This window comes from Erpetoichthys calabaricus, chromosome 6, assembly GCF_900747795.2.
Source record: "Erpetoichthys calabaricus chromosome 6, fErpCal1.3, whole genome shotgun sequence".
In the NCBI taxonomy this organism is placed as follows: domain Eukaryota; kingdom Metazoa; phylum Chordata; class Cladistia; order Polypteriformes; family Polypteridae; genus Erpetoichthys; species Erpetoichthys calabaricus.
In genome coordinates, this window is record NC_041399.2 from 34,110,223 (window position 1) to 34,132,077 (window position 21,855).

Below are 21,855 nucleotides of genomic sequence, written 5' to 3' on the forward strand. Positions count from 1 at the left end.
CTGCAAGGGATTTCTCCTGTTTACTCTGATTTTCCTCCCACACCCCCAAAGATGTGCAAATCAGATGAATTGCTGACTCCAGATTGACTAAGTGTGAGTGTTGGTGTGTGCGTGAGCATAAATAATGACTGATACCTGAAGGCTGGTTCCTGCCTTGTACTTAATGCTGCTAGGATAGGCTTTGGCCTCCTGCAACCCTGAATAGAACCAAGCAAGTATGAACACGTTATACAGTTAGATCCATAAATATTTGGACAGAGATAACTTTTTTCTAATTTTGGTTCTGTACATTACCACAATGAATTTTAAATGAAACAACTCAGATGCAGTTGAAGTGCAGACTTTCAGCTTTAATTCAGTGGGGTGAACAAAACGATTGCATAAAAATATGAGGCAACTAAAGCATTTTTTTAACACAATCCCTTCATTTCAGGGGCTCAAAAGTAATTGGACAATTGACTCAAAGGCAAGTCCGTCGTTATGTCATTATCAATTAAGCAGATAAAAGGCCTGGAGTTGATTTGAGGTGTGGTGCTTGCATGTGGAAGATTTTGCCGTGAACAGACAACATGCGGTCAAAGGAGCTCTCCCTGCAGGTGAAAGAAGCCATCCTTAAGCTGTGAAAACAGAAAAAACCCATCCGAGAAATTGCTACAATATTACGAGTGCCAAAATCTACAGTTTGGTACATCCTGAGAAAGAAAGCAAGCACTGATGAACTCAGCAACGCAAAAAGACCTGGACGTCCACGGAAGACAACAGTGGGGGATGATCGCAGAATCATTTCCATGGTGAAGAGAAACCCCTTCACAACAGCCAACCAAGTGAACAACACTCTCCAGGGGGTAGGCGTATCGATATCCAAGTCTACCATAAAGAGAAGACTGCATGAAAGTAAATATAGAGGGTGCACTGCAAGGTGCAAGCCACTCATAAGCCTCAAGAATAGAAAGACTAGATTAGACTTTGCTAAAGAACATCTAAAAAAGCCAGCACAGTTCTGGAAAAACATTCTTTGGACAGATGAAACCAAGATCAACCTCTACCAGAATGATGGCAAGAAAAAAGTATGGAGAAGACGTGGAACAGCTCATTATCCAAAGCATACCACATCATCTGTAAAACACGGTAGAGGCAGTGTGATGGCTTGGGCGTGCATGGCTGCCAGTGGCACTGGGACACTAGTGTTTATTGATGATGTGACACAGGACAGAAGCAGTCGAATGAATTCTGAGGTGTTCAGAGACATACTGTCTGCTCAAATCCAGCTAAATGCAGTCAAATTGATTGGGCGGCGTTTCATGATACAGATGGACAATGACCCAAAACATACAGCCAAAGCAACCCAGAAGTTTATTAAAGCAAAGAAGTGGAAAATTCTTGAATGGCCAAGTCAGTCACCTGATCTTAACCCAATTGAGCATGCATTTCACTTGTTGAAGACTAAACTTCAGACAGAAAGGCCCACAAACAAACACCAACTGAAAGCCGCTGCAGTAAAGGCCTGGCAGAGCATTAAAAAGGAGGAAACCCAGCATCTGGTGATGTCCATGAGTTCAAGACTTCAGGCTGTCATTGCCAGCAAAGGGTTTTCAACCAAGTATTAGAAATGAACATTTTATTTCCAGTTATTTAATTTGTCCAATTACTTTTGAGCCCCTGAAATGAAGGGATTGTGTTAAAAAAATGCTTTAGTTGCCTCACATTTTTATGCAATCGTTTTGTTCACCCCATTGAATTAAAGCTGAAAGTCTGCACTTCAACTGCATCTGAGTTGTTTCATTTAAAATTCATTGTGGTAATGTACAGAACCAAAATTAGAAAAAAGTTGTCTCTGTCCAAATATTTATGGACCTAACTGTATGTTGTGTTATAACACTTTCAAACAGCTTAATCCAGTTCAGAGGTACAGAGGAGCTGGAGAATAAAGACGGAGCAGCCATTAACAGGATACCAGTCCATAGCAGGGGCCACTCATGGACACGTCTATAAGCACACACATGCGCACACAAGAAGAACATGCACTCTCCAAAAGCACATGTGCTATATATATATTGTAGAACTGTTATTATTCATATTAAAATAGGTCATAGAAAGTATATAATAATTAGGAATCATTATATTGAAAGTATCTTTATAAGCCACTTGAAAACGTCTCTTTCTTGGGGTGACATTTCACTAAAATAAAAAAAGTACCTTTCTTGAATTTTAAAGGCAAAATCCTCAATTTCCAGTGTAATTTCTCTGTTTTTTTCTTGTAGATTGATTAACTTCCATCGTTTGACTTCATAGATTTTTTCTAAATCTGCAACTTCTCTTTCACCAGATGATATCTATTGAAAACAACATGTAATAATTTCAAAATCAATACACTAAGCTAAACAATAATCTCTTCATATCGAAAAGCAGTTTATTAGATCAACAAAGTCAACTTACAATGTTTTGTAGCTCATCTTGAAGTCTTGTGTTTTCATCTGTCAGCTGTTTATTTTGTTTTTCTTGATTTTGGGTTTTAGACTGTAGATGCGTTATCTAAAATTTAAGCACATGCAATTAAATGCAAATATTACTAACACATAATTGAATTTATTTGCAATGTTCAATTAAATATACAATGGTGAGCAAAAGTAGGCTTACAGTTAATAAAACTATTGTAAAATCATAACCTTGGAGTCGTAACCTTAGGAGTCGTAGTGGATTTGACGTTGTCAACTTCCCAACAGTGTTCAGAGGCCATTAAGAAGGCAAATATAATGTTAGGTTATACAGCGCCATGATGTGTGAAGTACAAGACCAAGGAAGTTATGCTGAAGTTTTATAACACACTGGTGAGGCCTCATCTGGAGTACTGTGTGCAGTTTTTGTGTCCAGGCTACAAAAAAGACATAGCAGCGCTAGAAAAGGTCCAGAGAAGAGCGACTAGGCTGACTGATGGTCTACAGGGGATGAGTTAGGAGGAAAGATTAAAAGAGCTGAGCCTTTACAGTTTAAGCAAAAGATGATTAAGAGGAAACATGAGTATAAGTGTTTGGGAATTAGTCCAGTTGATCAAGACTATTACTTTAAAATGAGTTCATCAAGAACACGTGGACACAGTTGGAAACTTGTTAAGGGTAAATTTCACACAAACTTCAGGAAGTTTTTCTTTACACAGAGAACTATTGATACTTGGAATAAGCTACCTAGTAGCATGGTAGACAGTCGGACTTTAGGGACTTTCAAAACTAGACTTGATGTTTTTTTAGAAGAATTCAGTGGATAGGACTGGCGAGCTTTGTTGGGCTGAATGGCCTGTTCTCGTCTAGAGTGTTCTAATGTTCTAATGCTTGACTTTTTCCACACGAGCAACTGTAAACCTACTATTGCCCACTCCTGCATTGTCTTTATAAGTTACAATACAATAAAGAGATTGTATTGTTAGTCATATGTGCATATTTTGTCATTTGGTTTTAAACAAAACACCTCTGCAACATCAAAAATAATATTAATATTATTGTTAACAATAAATAATAATAACAAAAACAATGGAAAAACTGGACAACATCATGAAAAATCCCCTCCATCCCCTCTAGGAGGCACTCTTTTGGAGCACTTCAAGCCACAGCATCACTCCACCACAGTGAGGTAAAAAGCCCACTGCTATCAGGCAATTCACTAATTCATTAAGTTTATTTATTTATTGTTTGGTTGATTGATTGACTGTATTATCTGTCCTGTGAGCCTGTATTCTTGTTTTTTTATTTTTCTGCTGCTGTATGCATCTTAATTTCCCCGTGGGATTAATAAAGTTTATCTAATCTAATCTAATTCATTCTAAGAGAATAAGTAACATACACAGAAAAGGAAATAACATTGACACCTCATTCTTATTTTTCTGATATTTTGACCAGTGAGTAACCACAGGGACTATACAGTAAGTGTTATACTGAACTATGTGAAGATTAAAGAGGGCAGAGTGATGAAGAGTCAAATGCACACTGTTCTTATTGGGTTTTGAGTTGGGCAGGCGTAAGTTTCAAAATATGGATACGGTACACCGGGATGATATGAGGAAATAAATAGAACTGATTTAAATGAAATCCTACACTCAGTAAAATAGTGACAGATAAATGTTTACAAACTTTTGAGTTGACGGAGATAAAGCACCTAAAGTTTAAGTTTAAGTTCTGACTTAATCAGTTTTTTTTTGTTGAAAAGTTTAGGCCAATTTGAAGTGAAAACAATATTTTTCTTTCTTTCTTTCTTTCTTTCTTTCTTTCTTTCTTTCTTTCTTTCTTTCTTTCTTTCTTTCTTTCTTTCTGTTTGATTTTTAAAGAGCCACGCTTGCTCAGACCTTCTACTAACAAAATGTGTCCTGATTGTCTCAATTGTATATGCAGCCTTGGTATCCAATCCATGTCATCAAACATATGAAGAACGACATGTTAGCTAGCTGATAATGGATTCCAAAGGCTGAACACACTTAAACACAAACACAGCAAAGAGCAGAAAGCAAAAACAGGTCAAAACACGAAAAAATTAGATACATATGTGAGATGGTATTCATTAAAGGGACTATAAAAATAAATTAGGTTTAACATGACTAACTCCATTTTTTTGTTGGTAAAAGTAAAGGCACTATATAAAATGAATAATGCTGAAGATAACTAATTCAAGTTTCTTGTTTGTAGTGTCACTGATGTTTCCTCGTGGTGAGTCCATCACTTAAACTGCACACTCTAGAGAGGGGCAGGTGGCATTAACACAGGGGAGAAAGAGAGGGATAGGAAAGAGCAACTGAGAAAAGAAATGAGGGTGATAGGCTCCAGTTAAAAAAACAAAATAAACTTTTCTTTTTATTTTAAAGTTGTACCTTGTGATCTCTTGCAGAAGGCAACAGGATGGATAGAGGTAATCACATTGTTCTTCAGTGTAAAAATCTATATTTTTTGTTTCTTTCATAGGATGCTATACTGTCAGCAATTTATTAAGTTGTTTTAACATTTTAGACAGTGATAAGCCAATTATATGTTTGACACAAAAATGATCTGCGTCTGATTGTTGTTTAACAGATTGGTGCATCTCTTGTTTACCAAAAGTTTTTTGCAAATTAGCTAAAAGACTTTATCATTACTGATATGGTTACATTCAAGCAGGACCTAATTCATATGCTTGCTGACATCCACCACTTACCTAGACCCCTAAGGTGCCAGATATTGCTGCTTTAGCTGGTTATTTTTTATGTAAAAGTAATTTTGTCTTGTTGAAAGTTCATAGAAATTCAGAAGGGGTGGGGGTTGGGTTGATTTGTTTTCAATCCTATTTTTTGTTACAATTTGATCTATCTGTATGGAATGATTACAATAAAATCAATAAAGTTAAAAAAAAGAAAGTTCATACAAATTCCATTACACAGTATAATAAAAATATTCTTGTTTATTAATATTCTATTTCTCATTTTCTTCTCACACCCGTGCACATAGTTTAAGGACTCTGCTGATGGTAATTCTCCGCCACTCCAGGGGTTGCCACTCTACAATAGCGCCTTCGTTGCCTGATCTGTGCCACCTTCCCGATTCTTTCCCACTGCAGACTGGAAGATTGACAGCTTTTTTACCCGATGATGTCAATTCCAGTGTCCGCCCACCTGGACCCACCACCTTCTGCTGGAAATGGTCTTAACAGAAAGAACTGCCATCCTTGGAGCCATTTGACTCCCGTCTGAACTGGTGTTTTATTTCTCTTCTTTTAGACATCGATTATATGAGGTTTGCCTACGGGTGCCCAAAAACCTTTCACTGTCTGTGCTTTGTTATTACACTATATGTTAAATAGTATAACATGCTACAGAAAAGATGCTTTTTTTGCAGTCACTTTGGACTTATTACTTTAGGGTACTTCAATGTATTGTGTATTGTATTTGTTATATCCGCAGAAAAGGATGGCAGTAATAGAACACGATGCTCTATAACAAATTTAATTTGGCATTCCGTTCATTCCCATCTTCAAAGTACTTAACTTCTCCATTCAGTTTATGTTAAAGGTGAATGTATCTCATTCAGTCTGTATAGCAAAACACCACGATGAACAAGTCATTTTAATCATAAGACTGATGTTGCTGAGAGAAAAAGTTTAGAATACGTAGTGCATATATTTGGTTTATTATTCAGTATATATGGTCAGTGTCAGCTTTCTGTTTTGACAAATAATGCAGTTTCCCCAATGAACTCAAATTTAGATAGCCTTCAATAATCACCCATTCCCCAAATGATTACCAGCATGACTTCAAGCAGTGTGGCTTCAATTTCTCCCACAGCATGACATCCATTTGTGAGGAGGTTGCTCCATTTTTATGCATTCTGCTTACACTGTAATTTAAATCAGACCACTCCTTCCTTCCAAGTCGTCATGGAGGACACTCTAAGCACATCACAAGACATACTGTGCAGTTCCACAAGCTCTATTTTTGGGCTATGCTTTAAGAAAGGCTATACATTTTTTACAAGTTATTGATTCTTGAGTACGCTTTGTGTTCATCTGACAGCCTGTGGAGTAACAAAGGGAGTCACATTTTGCACGTCAAGCCAATGCAAGATGGCTGCATATCTTAAATTGGGCTTTAGAGTGTTTTCTTCATTTAGTTTGCCTTCAAAAATCAAGCACATCAATTTAAATGCCATCCCACCATCACAGAAAACATTTCACCTTGAATAAATTGTTGCTTCTAACTACACTTTTAATGCAAAACAAGCATTATAAGTTCCCACAACATGATAACATGTATATGCACAAATGTAAAGCATTATGGTGTCAGAGATCATTTTTATTGTCACAGTATTATTTGATTTGAATTACCGATTCTGTTCATAACTTTTATGGACAGAATTTCTAGGTGCAGCCAGGGCGTTGAGGGGGTCCAGTTTGGTGGACTCAGGATTGGGTCACTGCTTTTTGCAGATGATGTTGTCCTGTTTGCTTCATCAGGCCGTGATCTTCAGCTCTCTCTGGATCGGTTCGCAGCTGAGTGTGAAGCGGCTGGGATGGGAATCAGCGCCTCCAAATCCGAGACCATGGTCCTCAGCTGGAAAAGGGTGGAGTGCCCTCTCAGGGTTGGGAGCGAGATCCTGCCCCAAATGGAGGAGTTCAAGTATCTCGGGATCTTGTTCACGAGTGAGGGAAGAATGGAGCGTGAGATCGACAGGCGGATCAGTGCGGCATCCCCAGTGATGCGGGCTCTACATCGGTCTGTTGTGGTGAAAAAGGAGCTGAGCCGCAAGGCAAAGCTCTCAATTCACCAGTCGATCTATGTTCCTACCCTCATCTATGGTCATGAGCTATGGGTAGTGACCGAAAGAACGAGATCGCGAATACAAGCGGCTGAAATGAGTTTCCTCCGCAGGGTGTCTGGGCTCTTCCTTTCAAGATAGGGTGAGAAGCTCAGTCATCTGGGAAGGACTCAGAGTAGAGCTGCTGCTCCTCTGCATTGAGAGGAGTCAGATGAGGTGGTTCGGGCATCTGATCAGGATGCCTCCTGGACGCCTCCCTGGTGAGATGTTCCGGACACGTCTAACTGGGAGGAGGCCCAGGGGAAGACCCAGGACACGCTGGAGGGACTATGTCTCTCGGCTGGCCTGGGAACGCCTTGGGTTTCTCCCGGAAGAGCTAGAAGAAGTGGCCAGGGAGAGGGAAGTCTGGGCATCTCTGCTCAAGCTGCTGCCCCCGCGACCCGATCTCGGATAAGCTTAAGAGGATGGATGGATGGATGGATTACATTGATTATCATATCTTTTTTATTGTTAGCCTTTGCCTTTAGCACTCTTAGAAAGCACTTTAATCAAAGCCATTTGAGCTGAGGACTTGTTCCACTATGCTGCAGTGCTACTCCATGTACAAGACTAAGTATAGATAAGAGCCAATGTAAGCCAGAGTAGCAGATGTTCTGACTCCGAGAGTCCGTTTATCAGTAACTTGAAAGGATATGAGCTACTCCTGTTACTAACTGTGTCTTTAAAAATTGGAATCAACAGCTGTATCTCAGTCGTCTCCTCCCTGGTACTACACTGAACCCCCTTTGTGTCAATGAAGGTGATCTCCCCATCCTGAAATGGCTCAGTGAATTTGTCTTTGGCAATGGTTTCAGGTTTACATATAATCAATACCCTTATTTTGTTCTTGGCTAACTGTGCATTTTTTCTTAACTCTTGATTTTATATTTTTATCAAGCTTTCTCTCACACGTGCGATGTGTCAGAGCTGTCTTAATTTAAACAAAAGAATACATGAAGAACTTAATATATTTTTGCAGTTGAACTGAATTGAAATTGAAGATTTTTGTCATATCGTACAGTGCTGCATTTTCAGATGAGCCACTCCTTTAAAGCGGGTGATCTAGTGGTTGAAAACTGACGTCTGATAAGCCAAAGTCAAACTGTAACTGCTGTGTTGGTCTCAATGGCTCTGAATCAGTGCAGAAGTAAATACTTCTTTTTAATTGCACAAATGTCACATGAACCTCTGGCTTTGCTATCAATTTAGTCATAAATGAAGAATATTGAACAGAAATTTTTAATTGATCTCAGATAATAATAATCTTAATAACTGTTCTTTGGAATTGGAAGTTAGACAATCAAGTAATGCTTCCATTTTCTTCCATAATTAATAATTAGTTAAGTATTCTATGAGTGAAAAACAAGGAAAAGGTTTGTCAAGCTTTTTAAACAACTCTCTGATAAACATATGAAAACATCAGGAACTTATTACATGTGCGGCACGTGGCTGGGGGTGGTACCCAGCCGGGACGCCCAGGAGGACCAGAGGAGGGCTTGCGCCTCCTCCAGACCACAAGGGGGCAACCATCCTGCTTGCTTTGGGTGCCACGGGTACAGAGATTTGAAGCTCAACCCTGTAGGGGCCCGTGGTCACCGCCAGGGGGCGCCCAGATGCCTTGGCAGCCCTGGACCTCAGCACTTCCATCACACCAGGAAGTGCTGGGGGGGAAGAGAAGCAGGGACACCCGGAGTGCTTCCGGGGATGCAGCCGGCACTTCCGCCACACTGGGGCGTGTCGGTGGAAGATTGCCGGAACACACCTGGAGCACATCCAGGGGAACATAAAAGGGGCCGCCTCCCTTCATTCAAAGTTGGAGTCGGGTGGAAGAGGAGAGGAGAGGAGAGGAGAGGAGAGGAGAGGAGAGGAGGTGGTCCTGAGAGAGAAGGCATTGTGAAAGGGCCTGGACTTTTGGGGTGATTGGTGCTGTGGCACTGGGTTGTGCATGAGCATTATCTGTAAATACTTGTAAATAAATGTGTGTTGGGTGACAAAATGATGTCTGCCTGTCTGTGTCCGGGCTGCTTCTCACACATGATAACAGAGAAAAAATTAAAAAAAAAAATAATCATCATAATATTCATCATGACACAAAAAACTACAAGATGGTAAAATAATTAATTTAGCAAGCAGTTAAATATTGTTCTTAATTAGCTCATCATTAGAGCATTATGATCTGATGCAGTATTGTGTCAGATTTTGTATTTGTTTATGCACATTTTCTTTCCATTTATAATAAACTTTGCCAATTGTTTGCTTTGTTATGTGGTTTTATTTCACAGAATCATGCATCTGGATTTTTTTGTGCATACGCACATTTCGGCTTTTGTCCTTACGCCATGTTTTAGTGTGAATTCTATGCACGGCGTTCTGTAGGAGGCCCCAGGAGATTGTTGGTCAAAAAATGAAATGTAGTCAGACCAGGCATGGGGGCAAAACCGTGAGATCAGAAAAGGTCAGGAACCAAAAAAGAAAAAAGGGGGGGCCAAGAAAAAATCTGGAATTCAGGAGCAAAACAAAGTTGAATTTCAAAGTATAATATTATGGAAATTTGTCTGTCTTCTGGAAGTAATAATGATATTTTAGCAAAAAAATGAATGCATTTGCATGTTTTGAGCATAAAGACTGGAAAATGGACATGTGAATTATGAAACATGAGTTAAGTGACAATTTTTTAATTTTTTCTTTGGATGTTTTTCACATTGTCCAACATTGATTACTATTGGGTCCTATTCAGTTAGAATCTTTGTTATGTACTTTGCCCATAAAAACATGACAAAAGTTTTTCTTGGCCGCCAGTACAAGCTACATGAAGTAAGTAGCATATAATAAACTACACGAACAAAGTAACAAGTAAAAAATTATCTTTTTTGTGTGGAGTATTCATTTAACAAATGAGGAAAACAGGAACACTAAATAAAGTACAAAGACACATGACAAACATGGAAAAAGTACTTCAAAATATCTGGGGATGCCAGAATGACAAAACCTAGCTTCTCCAAAAAAAAAAAAATCAGGTGACTCAACAGTCTGGCCATGCTCTCAATCCCCTTTTTTAGTGTCCCAAAATTGCCACCAAGACCCTGTGGCCACACCATGATAGCACCTTCTATGGCATTATGATTTTGCAGCCATCATGAACAATAAATAAGTTAAAATAAAAACATCAAGTAAGAAAAGGCAAAAACAACACTAAATATGCTTAACTGGCTATGGAATCTGAAAATTATGAAAAACATTTTTTTTTAAGCAAACCAGATACCAGCCAAACCCATTGCCTACTAGGTTAATAATCAATAAACCTAGAAATACTACATGGAAGAATCAGTAGTTATAAGTTGGGAGAATATAATATTTGACAGATTTGTTTATTAAATTCTCTTACAGACTGATTTCACCATATAAATTATGTAAGAAAACAGAAAAAAGCAAATGTAGTCAAACTTATTGCTTACCTCAGAAATGTATGACGATAAACTGACAATACATGAAGAGCAAAAAAGTGAAATTATCCTTTGCTTGAGCACACCTCTGCAGGGCAGTTAGTACTGAACAAAAACGCAAACCAGAATATTCTCCAAATGTGTTTCTCGATTGCATTCATCCTCAAACCCACACTACTTGGGATCCACACTAAAACTTTTGTTAAGCCACTCACCGTTCTGGACAGACATGTCATTAGGACAGCGTTCAAGTGCCACGGGCCTGTTACAAAATGAGCAAAGGCAAATGCTGTGCTATATACTTCCTTGAATAAAAGAAGTTCTCATTTACCTCAACTGGCTAAGATGCTTGTGGTCTCTACACACTCACAAGTTCACTTACAAATTTATAGCAGTGGCACCAGCATCATGAAAAGAACCACATTAAATCAACATGAGACCTTGTGGAAGAAATTAATGGGTACCTCCCCACTGGGTGTCTCGTATAGACAATAAACACAAGCAGGATAAAAGCGTCAATCAGTCGTCTTTATTATCTAACTCTTGCAAGAGGTAACCCTTATGGAAGCACAAGCACCTTATTAGCAAGTGTTACCAGAGAGGGGCGCCTGCTGCACTATATTTATACTTCATTGATTAGTTCGCAATTCCAAGGAATTCATTACATAATCAGAAACCTTTTAACATGATTGGTTACACCCAGTTGTTAACGGGACATGATACCTTAAATAACCACAATTAATCCGCTCCATTTGGCTGACTGACAGTCCTGTTAGCTTAGCAGTACGTGACCTTTCTATGTGTGTCAAAATTACACTATGTGCATGAGATTGCACGTCTATTCCATTCTCAACCTTTTGAGTGAAAATGGGGTTTCCCTTTGAATCCAATTGGATCTGTCAACAGGAAACTTAGCCAAAGCATTACAATAGAGCAGTGATCATGCCTTAAAATATGACCTTTTCTCTTAAGCCTTATATATATAAATATTTTTTCCTATAACATCACTTAGAAAGCCTTTTCTTAATAACTCAAGCCTTTATTATAGTGAATATTAAAATAACACCTTCAGCTTTTAAGCATAATCTCAGAAGAATATGAGACTCAAGCACAGACGCAGCAAATAATAAAGCTGGGCTTCTTTTATGCTAGGTGCACATCGAACCAGGGTTCAAACTCAACTTCTACAATCTGCACCACAAGAAGACCGTTGTGGTGCTGTCCATCTTCAACCATAGCAACTAAATGAAACTTCATAAAAGCAGAAGTAAAATACAATTGCCTGCTTAGTATCATCATTGGCACTTTTCTACAAAGAACCACTTTTTAAAAAAAAAACTATATAAACAGTATATATACAGTATATATTCAGGCCATTTCCTGTTTGAGCACTTCTACTTGCCTCGTCTTTTAAAATTTGTTCGCATTCAGACTGATTTGATATCTGTATCTTCAGGAATCTGTCTTCATTTTCTCTTTCTATCAGATTTCTTTGGATTTCTGCCATCTTTTTCAAACAGGCTCTTGAGTACAGTTCAAACTGATCAAGCTCGTGTCTGTCAAATTGAAAACACATAAATATTAAAAAGGTTTTCTCATGCACAGATGTCTAAAATAAAATATTCAGAGCAAATGAATGAAATACAAAAATGTATATCTAAAACCATACCAACAGTTTTTAATAAATATATTGTAACACAACATTTTTTATAAAACAGAGTGGCAATATTAAGAATTTATGCATCAGTGTGTGTTATCTTCAAAGAGAGAACTGAATAACATCTTGCCTGACACCTTGAAAGCTTGCATATTGTAATATTTTTATTTAGCCAATAAAAGGTGTCCTTTTGCTTGACTTCTCATTGCCTCCATAATGGCTAATATGGTGCAACACCCTAGTACTACTAACAGAGTACTATGTAAGATAAAAATAATCATAGAATATAATTTTATATATATACAGTATATATATATTATGATGGACTACCGGCAGCTCAACCCGGCCGGGATGCCCCTGGAGTGGAAGGATGGGGGAAGGCAGCTTTTTCAGGACACTGCCTCCCCCAAAACGCTAGATGGCAGCTCCCCTGGAGTGCAGCGGTGCCCCGGATTCCCGTAGGGCATCCTGGGACTTGGAGTCTGGTTTCTCAGCACTGTTGGGTACCTTGGGTGCTGCCAGGGGGAGCTATGAAAGGACCTGGGGAGTCATGCTTCCCTTGCAGCCCGGAAGTGCTGGGAAGTCATGAGGACGGGAGCCCCATAGTACTTCCGGGCTGATTAAAGACTTGGGATTCTCCATCTGACCTGGAAGTGCGGGCAAGTCATGTGGGAGGAAGAGTAGGTCAAGAACTATATAAAGGACTAGTGGAGACCTAGCAAGCGAGTTGAGAGGAGTGTGACGGAGCTTGCTGGGAGGTGTAGTGGAGGGAAGAATTGTGTTTCTGTTTTGATTTAATTGTGTTTATTGTGGCTGTGGTGCTTTGAAGGCACATTACAAGGAGGAAGAAAATAAAACTATTTCTTGTTGATTTAATCCTGTGTCCTGCGTACTGTCTGTTGGGAAAAAGGTGGGCAACAGTGCCACCAAGTGTCTATTTACTTACTATATATATATTTATTGTCACACACATACACATGGGAGGCAGCTAAAGGGCCTGCATGAGACTAATTCCACGCCAGACCAGGGGGTGAAGGAGTGCACTAACTCTTTATGTCAGGAAATTCTGCCTGGCCCTGACGATGTCATTTCTGGTTCTGACCCCACTGTTAAAAAAATGCTTTAGTTGCCTCACATTTTTATGCAATCATTTTGTTCACCTCACTGAATTAAAGCTGAAAGTCTGCACTTCAACTGCATCTGAGTTGTTTCATTTAAAATTCATTGTGGTAATGTACAGAACCAAAATTAGAAAAAAGTTGTCTCTGTCCAAATATTTATGGACCTTACTGTATGTGTGTGTGTGTGTGTGTGTGTGTGTGTGTGTGTGTTCTCTCTACAATGGGTTGACCCTTTGTCCAGGGGTTGTTTCTACCTGTGCCTCACTGCTTGCTAGCACAGGCTCCAGCTGTCCCCTACCCTGGATAATTGGGTTTAGAGGATGGATGAATCAACGTATACTATAATCTGTCCTGCCCAACGCAACTCTCTCTTGCATGTTGACAATCGTTAAAACAGATGGAGAAATATTATTATTTTACTGTTTCAGGTTTAGCTTGAGAGAGGTTATTTCAACTTGCATATTTTGTCTACATTATTTTCCTCTTTTACACACCCGAAAGATGCTCCTGTCAAGAATGAGCGACTGAATGGGTAGTGCACTTAGTGCCTGTACAAAGAACAGTGTGTCAGTCTGAGTAAATCTTTAATCACATTTTGACAGAATATTTAAAAACCAAAAATGTGATATGTTTTTTTGATGAAGGATATAAATAACAAAAAATATCCCAAGTCGCACGGGAATGGTACACTATTTGCACATTTTCTAACTACTTAAAATAAAAACTGCTTATTGTGGCTATAAAATATGTAAACAAACAAATATAGAAACACAAAATTTTCTGTCCTTTAAATAACATTAATGGTATTTGTGTCCTTTTTTGTAATGATTTATTTATAAGCTGATTGAGATGTCCTAGAGACATTCTCCTGGAGTCGTGTGCTCAGTTGGGGCCTGCATTACAAAGGCCATCACGCAGAAATCTCGTAATTCCTGTTCTGAAGGTATCAGAACAACTGAGTTTTGAAAAAGGAATGGATGGATAAATGGCTAAACCGACATCAAAATGCGACTGAGGCGTTATTGAAATGCACAATGAAATGAGGTTTTCTGTTCAAATCATTGACCTGCTGCCTGGAGTCACTAAAATGGCAACACTAAAAAAGTCTGCATTTGACTTATGGATGGTCCAAACTTTCTGTAACTTTAAGCCAATTTCCACACCAACTGCGGTTTTAAAAATCGCAACTTTTGTGTGAGGAATGGCTTAGACACCTTTCCAAGTATAAGCAGGTTTTATACACAAGGCCCTATGACTGTGACTATGACTGACTTTGTCTTTCACTGTTTCTCTTACAATTGACCATGGAAACCCACAGAATTATTTCCTCCAGGGAGGCTGCTGACTGGACTTTTTGTTTTCCTGTCCTCCGTCTACTGGCCATAGTTCAACAATAATGTTAATGGGCAGATACAGTAAAGTTTCATGTAAATTAATCAGTTTGGAACTGCTTTTTCTTCCTGTGTGTTAAAACAAATCTTTACGTGTCCTCATTATGTAATCAGTATTTTGTAAAGTCTGTAATTAGGTTTACCTGAGAATTTGTTACCGTGCTTTGAGCCATCACTCAGGGGAGAGTGCTGCACAAAAATGAACTCAATTGAACTGAATTAACTGGACCTACCTTATGCAATTCAAGGCTCTGAGCCATTTCTGGCAACATCAGGTAAAAATAGGGATCCAACGGGAATGAGACATCAGTTCATTACAATTTAAACTCACAAAATTGGAGACCACTTATAGACTAAACAATTAATGTACCCTGTACGTCATTGAAATGGGTACACAGGAAAACAATGCATTAGATACTGAATGTGCCAGCTATAGACTGGCAATGACAATGCCCATGATTCAATCCATGGTCTATAGACTTTTAAGGCAGTACTATGCTACCGTTCCATCCTTGTCAAACAAGAACCTCACGTACATTCACATTATACTTACATCTGTGCATTTAAATTAGATGTAATATCATTCAGCTCCATGGACATTTTGTCCCTTTCAGCATTCGCTTTGGATTCAGTCTCATCAAACAACTGCTGAACACTTTGGAGTTCATTGCTGCACTTTGAAAATATTTCATTTGCCTACAACACCAGTTAAAAGACACAACAGAAAAAAAAGACAAATTATAATCTATAATGTCAATAAAAGTCTCAATTGTCAAGAACTGATAAATAAAAAATAAAATAATAATGAATAATAAAAAATAAAAATTAGCAAAGAAAACTCACATTATTACACTTTAAATACTCATCTGTCCTGCCACATTTGTGAGATCTCTTAACCCACTTCAGGTTCAGCACTTTACGTACACTAAGTCTAAACTAAAGGGACAGTAGTTAGTGCTGCAGCCTCACGGACCCAAAATGTAGGATTGAAAGACCACTCCCATGATGTTTTGAGAGTTATCTCAAACTAGTAGGCTTTCCTACCGCATCACAAAGTTGTCCATGTTATGGAAGATTTCTATTTACTGTATATAGCGAGTCACTCCTACTGGGAACCTGCAGGGAGCCAACAACAAAGAAAATGATGTCAGCTCAAGTGACTAAATGGGCATTTGAGAGAAAGCTTACCCCTCACAAATACAAATTGGATATCATAAAGAACAATGTGAAGAATGTATGGCATTAAACCATACAATTAATTCTATTTTTGTTGAGAGTGCAAAGAGTTCTACAGACCACTACATATACAGTGTATGAATTAACCACTGGAGGAACCCTTGGAGCACATGGACGATCAGGGGGACAGATTTAAGAGCTCAAGTGCCTTCGAGCCTTTTTTTACTCTCTTTTAGGGTTGGACCTGTAAGTGCACAGTTCAAAAATGCACTACAGAGGGGACCTGAAGCTCATGGAATTCAACTTGGCTCATTAATATCTAAAAAGAGATTGGGGAACCATCAGTTTCAGTCAGCTGGTAAATATGGAGCACTTTTCTTATATTCTGCATTAGAGGAGTAACTGTACTGGATTTGCTGCTCAATACATATAAGAGGGAGTTTAAAATGTCTTCTATGTGCTCACCATAATCAAGGACATTTCTTACTAGTGACTGAGAAATGCTGCCGGCATGTCAGTTATTAGAAGGTTTGTCAGATCTCTTGATTTTCCCCGAGTGGTCAGTGCAGTGTAAATAGCAAGTGGACTTCTGGGATAACATGGGGTAAAATGCACCATGAAGCCTCTGAAGGTAAATGGTCCAAACTTACATTATCACTTTTATGTGAGGTAAAAGATAAGTCATATCTCATTGAGCCTGCCAATGAGCGACATACGAGAGAACTTGTACCTCAGTGTACAGCCACTATAGACGCTGCCAGCTTGCTGGTTAGCTTTGCTGCCACTTCTCAGTTTCCTATTATAGTGCTGCCATCTTGTTGATAGCCATAGATTTTTATGTTTTGATGATGGCAACAGCTTGTGGAAACTAATGCAATAAATAGACAGACAGTAGTTATGTCATTGAGAAAAAGGTATAAAGCTGCTGATGTTTTAACACAGCTAAATTTATTGTAATATTTTGATGATAAGGACAGAATGACAGTGATCAGTGACAATCAACTGGATTATGTGGAATCTGTAAGCTCTGGTGCTGATGCAGATCGCTGCCCCAAAGGTGTTTCTACACCATAAGACGTCCAACTTGTCATGACTGTCAGGACAGCACTACACGGACATTCTCCTGCCCAATGAGTGCAAGCAGTCACCAGCTACTAAATGTGTTGTGTGCAACAAGCCTGGACAGCAGAAAGAAACGTGTTGCGTTTGTGGCACATGTGCTTCGAAGCCTGCAGTTTGTGAGGTACCGTACTTAAGGACTCTCATTCAATTGCAGACATTTAGTAATGCTACTGGTGAAAATAAAGTAATTAAGAGTTTCTTTATATGTTTGACAGAGTTACTGTTGATAATACAACCATTGCTTTACAATTTTTGATCGAACTAATTATTTATCATAATCCTATGCAGCCGCGTCTTGGTAATAAATGGTGTAGCAGTCAATGTGTCAAGAGAACCACTAGAAATTCCAAATGTGAAGGTAAGGCCTTCTAGAAAGAAGTAGAAGAGCAAGGGGCCCTAGAAAGATGCCTTCTATGAGCAAGAGACAGAAAATAGTGTCCTATGCAAGATCCTGCCAAGTTCCTAGATGGTAGATGATGCCGACATTTCCTAGTCATATATCAACAGAAACGGAGATGCCATAGAGGGCAGGCTACCTTTTAGCCTTTGGGGTTGACAGCAGGGAGCACATTATCTCACTTTAAGGGGTAGGTCAGGATGGACTCTAATGAAGCCAGTAATTTGCTCTCCCAGCTGCCATGATTTTATCCTAATATTAATTTTGGCAGTTTTCTGTCATTTCTGTCTGATTTTACACATTTTTATCTGATTTTTCTTATTTTAGCATTATTATTGTGTGGCCATTTTGCATTGTAAGCTAGTTCCCCTGAAATGTTCCCAACAAATTTCAAACCATTTTATGTATAGCAATAGCATCTTTTACTACTACGTGACCTACTACTAGGTTCATGGTTACCAGAAGTCATTGCTTGTTACATCAGTTGTGTGACACTGTTTGAATAGGCAGTACGCTACTCACCCTGTCCAAGGTTACGGATACAAGTAAAACTTCTAAAGGGGTTACTTTTGTGATTTTGTATTCCTGGCTCTTGATCTTTTGCTATTGATTTTTGATTATAGTTTTGTTTAGTAGTTTGGCTCCATTTTATACATTTCTAGGTAACAAATGTTTGCCCATTTTTATGACTATGGTTCATCTACCAAACCCTTGTTCCCTTTGACTGCCACTGAGCTTCATTGTTATTGAAGAGCATGTTGTTAGAATAAACTTTTTGTTTTATAAAGATTCAATGTTTGCCTTTATTAATAGCACTGGTCTGACAGTGATACACCACTCTAGTGAGTAATTTTTGGAAGTGCTTTTGGAATTTATTAGGATTTTTGTGCTTTGCAGCTCCTTGTCCACAACAAAAAGGAGCTTTATTAATCTGTGGTTCCGACTTTTATCCCCTCCTGAGATTATTTTTGATTAATTGTGTCACAGACGTGCAATTAGGAGGAAGCTGAGTGGACCAAGTGGAGGTAATTACCTGACAGGCCGTGGGTGGTGGGGTGCATTAGACCTACTTCTGTTATCTCTGCAGGCCAAATATAGGCAAACCTACGTGATTTAACAGCAACAACGTCACTTCCGGGTCTGGTGCCCAGAACGAAGTCACTTCCGGTTCCGGTCTCTTGATTACATTACTTCCGCTTTTGGCCACCACCATCTTGCCACTAAGATCAGTTCAGTTTGGAACTCAACAAGTACACATCTTGGTTTATTACTATACCCTTTTTGGAGCCAGGGACAATATACGGGTAGCTGCCCCAAACCTTTTCCGTGTGTTGTATAAATAGATGTACTCAGCAATAAATTCCTGCTTCTACTTCATGACCACCAGACATTCAAATATAACATTATCTCCGCAAAGCTAGAAGGTGAGAGAGTTGTGTTGGTGTCCAAGATTTTGGATTCATAAACAAAACCTTTTGGTGCCTTTATCTAGTGATACAATCTTTGTGTGTTTCTTCTGCCACTTGTATTTGGCTTTGGTATTTTGGCATTCTGATTTTTGTGGCCTATGACATCCATTAGTGTCTAAAGGCTGTTCTGTCTCCTTTCATCTCCTCATCTGTCATTTTTGTTTTTGCCATTTTGGCCACAGGCAGAATATGCTGATCATAGCTTGTTCAGCACTAGTGTTGCTCTTCTGCATTATGCTCAGCTCTCTGCACCTTTTTCAACATTACTGTCTTTTAGAAACTACATAGTTTTAATAGACAATCTCATCTAAAGAGTGTTAGGAGATATAATTCATCTGCCACTTTTTAATGATCAATGTGACAATGCTCCAAGGGATCTTCAGTGACTTTGAAATTCTATCATATGTAGTACCTCTCCTGATCTGAGATTTTTAATTATTTTATCCCTGAGGTCTTCTGAAAGATCGTTAGTCTTCATGGTTACCTACAATTCACTACCTGGGGGACATTAGACTCTCAGCTACATATATGTTTCTCTGTAATATAGTGGAGCACTATTATGACATATACACTAAGGGTATTCGCTTTATTACAGAATTATGTGTATCCTTATGTAATATACCTTAAGCAAAGAAAAGATTATAAATTTATGAAATGTGAATATTTTGAACACTTTTTTTTCATCCAACAAAATATTAATCTGCAACTTTCACAATGGCTCAAAAATTTCATTTAGCAAATGAGAAAGAATCATTTGTCCGAAACAAACAGTTGTTCCATATTTACAAACTCTTATTATTTCAATATCAGTGTTTTGTTAATAAAATAATGTAAAAGAGGTCACCTCATCTTGAGCCTTCTCGATTTCATGTAATATATTACTTTCACATGCCAATTTTTCCTTCACAAGTGGCGCATGCTTTTCCACAAAGCCAATGTCTTCTAGCAGTCTTCGATTCTGAATCTCAGCCTGTTGTAGTCTTTCTTTTATTTCTTTCAGTCTTTCCTTTTTTCGCTGAAGGTGCCAGAGTAGCTCATTTATGTCCCGTGCACATGCTTCATGCTCTGTGATAAATTGTTAATACAAAATCAATTTTTTGTGCAGAAAAGACATTTGGATCAGTTCACCTTTCATTTGTTATTACCTCGGTCACACTTGTAGTTTGGTCCCTTCCAGGCACAGATTTGCTTTTTTACATGTTTAAATGGATTAAATGTCATATGATTGTCATCACTATTATTATAAGGTGAAATGAATATCATTAGGGTTTTGAAAGCCTTGTGTTGAGCACAATCAAAGGCAGATCATTACACAGTAGAATCAATAGATCAAACAAGGCAAAAAATACCCACTGAGCAGCAATATGACAAACCTAGAAGCATAAAGAGAATTATATAACACAACAACCAAAAGCCTTATACAGCAAATAAGATACACTTAAAAAAATGTGAAAGACGTGTTTTTATAAGCCCTATTAATTGAAAGTGTATCAATCAAAAATTAAAGAAAGAATAAAGAATGTAATTTAAATCAGGAAGAGATTGATAGTTTAAAATAAGTTAGAAAATTTAAACTGGAGCTGCTGCCCAATACTGTCCTGGCACATACAGTGCATCAGGTCAATCTTACAGTGTACTGCAACAAACGACTTCAACATTTTAAACTAACAACATCATTCTGGACTCTTTAAAGCTCATGCAAAGCTTAATGATGTTTGTCAACACGTCAATTACAGAAATAATTCATGGGAAAGCAGACTGAAATAATTCATGGAGAGCATATGGGCTCTGATCCTCACAGGTCTATGACACTGGGACCCTTTCAAGGAAGAGAACTGAAAGTGAAGAAAAGATTTGGAATAATAGCAAATTTGAAAAAAATGATGAGAACATTAGAACAATCTAGATGAGAACGGGCTATTTAGCCCAGCAAAGCTTGTCAGTCCTATGCACTTAATTCTTCTAAAATAACATCAGGCCTAGTATTGATAGTCCCTAAAGTCCTACTGTCTACCACACTACACTTATCTTACTCCAAGTGTCTATGGTTCTTTGAGTAGAAAAAAAAACATCCTTATGTTTATGTGAAATTTACTCTTAACAGGTTTCAAACTGTGTTCTAGTGTTCTTGATGAACTTCATAATTTTAAACACTTCAACCATGTCTTAATTCAGTGGTTCTCAATCTGTGGGGCAGGCCCCCCTAGAGGGGTGCGAAGTAACAAAAAGGGGGGCGTGAAGATGTGAAAAAAAGAAAACAAGAATCAAAAATATGAAAAATACATCTATTGAAACCAAAACAAATGAACTTAAACTACATTCTGATACTAGAAAAATAAATATAGAGTTAGATAAATGTCGATAAAACTGAAGTAGGCATAATAAAATATGCATCTATAATATATCATTAATTAAAAAAGAACAAATTGGTATTAGTGGGCTCCTTTCAAAAAAACATTAGGGGGAGCACGATTAAAACTGTTATGAAAACTCACAAATACTTAAAGGTTGAGAAACACTCTCTTAATCTTCTTTTGGCTTAAACTGTAAAGGCTCAGCTCTTTTAATCTTACCTCATAATTCATCCCCTGTAGCCCTGGGATCAGCTTTCTCTAGGCTCTTTCTAGTGCTACTATTTGTAGCCTGGACATCAAAACTGCACACAGTACTCCAGATGAGGCCTCACCAGTGTGTGTTATAAACCTCCTTGGACTTGTACTCCACACATCAAGGCGCTATATAACCTGACATTCTGTAAGCCTTCTTCATGGCTTC

General features: G+C 38.4%; 2 protein-coding genes across 2 annotated transcripts in view; both read right to left on the reverse strand.

Moving 5' to 3' along the window:
- The window catches only part of LOC127528466 (coiled-coil domain-containing protein 178-like), a 357,301-nt gene extending 353,923 nt beyond the window's left edge, over positions 1-3,378 (reverse strand). Inside the window, exons 1-3 of the mRNA XM_051929352.1 lie at positions 3,361-3,378; positions 2,437-2,532; positions 2,197-2,333 (exon numbers count right to left, since the gene is read on the reverse strand). Coding sequence (XP_051785312.1) covers positions 2,197-2,333; positions 2,437-2,532; positions 3,361-3,378 — 251 coding nt within the window. The remainder of the gene's footprint in view (positions 1-2,196; positions 2,334-2,436; positions 2,533-3,360) is intronic.
- An 8,512-nt stretch (positions 3,379-11,890) lies between these two features.
- The window catches only part of LOC114653868 (coiled-coil domain-containing protein 178), a 92,989-nt gene continuing 83,024 nt past the window's right edge, over positions 11,891-21,855 (reverse strand). The window contains exons 6-9 of the mRNA XM_051929353.1: positions 19,925-20,145; positions 15,470-15,612; positions 12,150-12,303; positions 11,891-11,998 (exon numbers count right to left, since the gene is read on the reverse strand). Coding sequence (XP_051785313.1) covers positions 11,891-11,998; positions 12,150-12,303; positions 15,470-15,612; positions 19,925-20,145 — 626 coding nt within the window. The remainder of the gene's footprint in view (positions 11,999-12,149; positions 12,304-15,469; positions 15,613-19,924; positions 20,146-21,855) is intronic.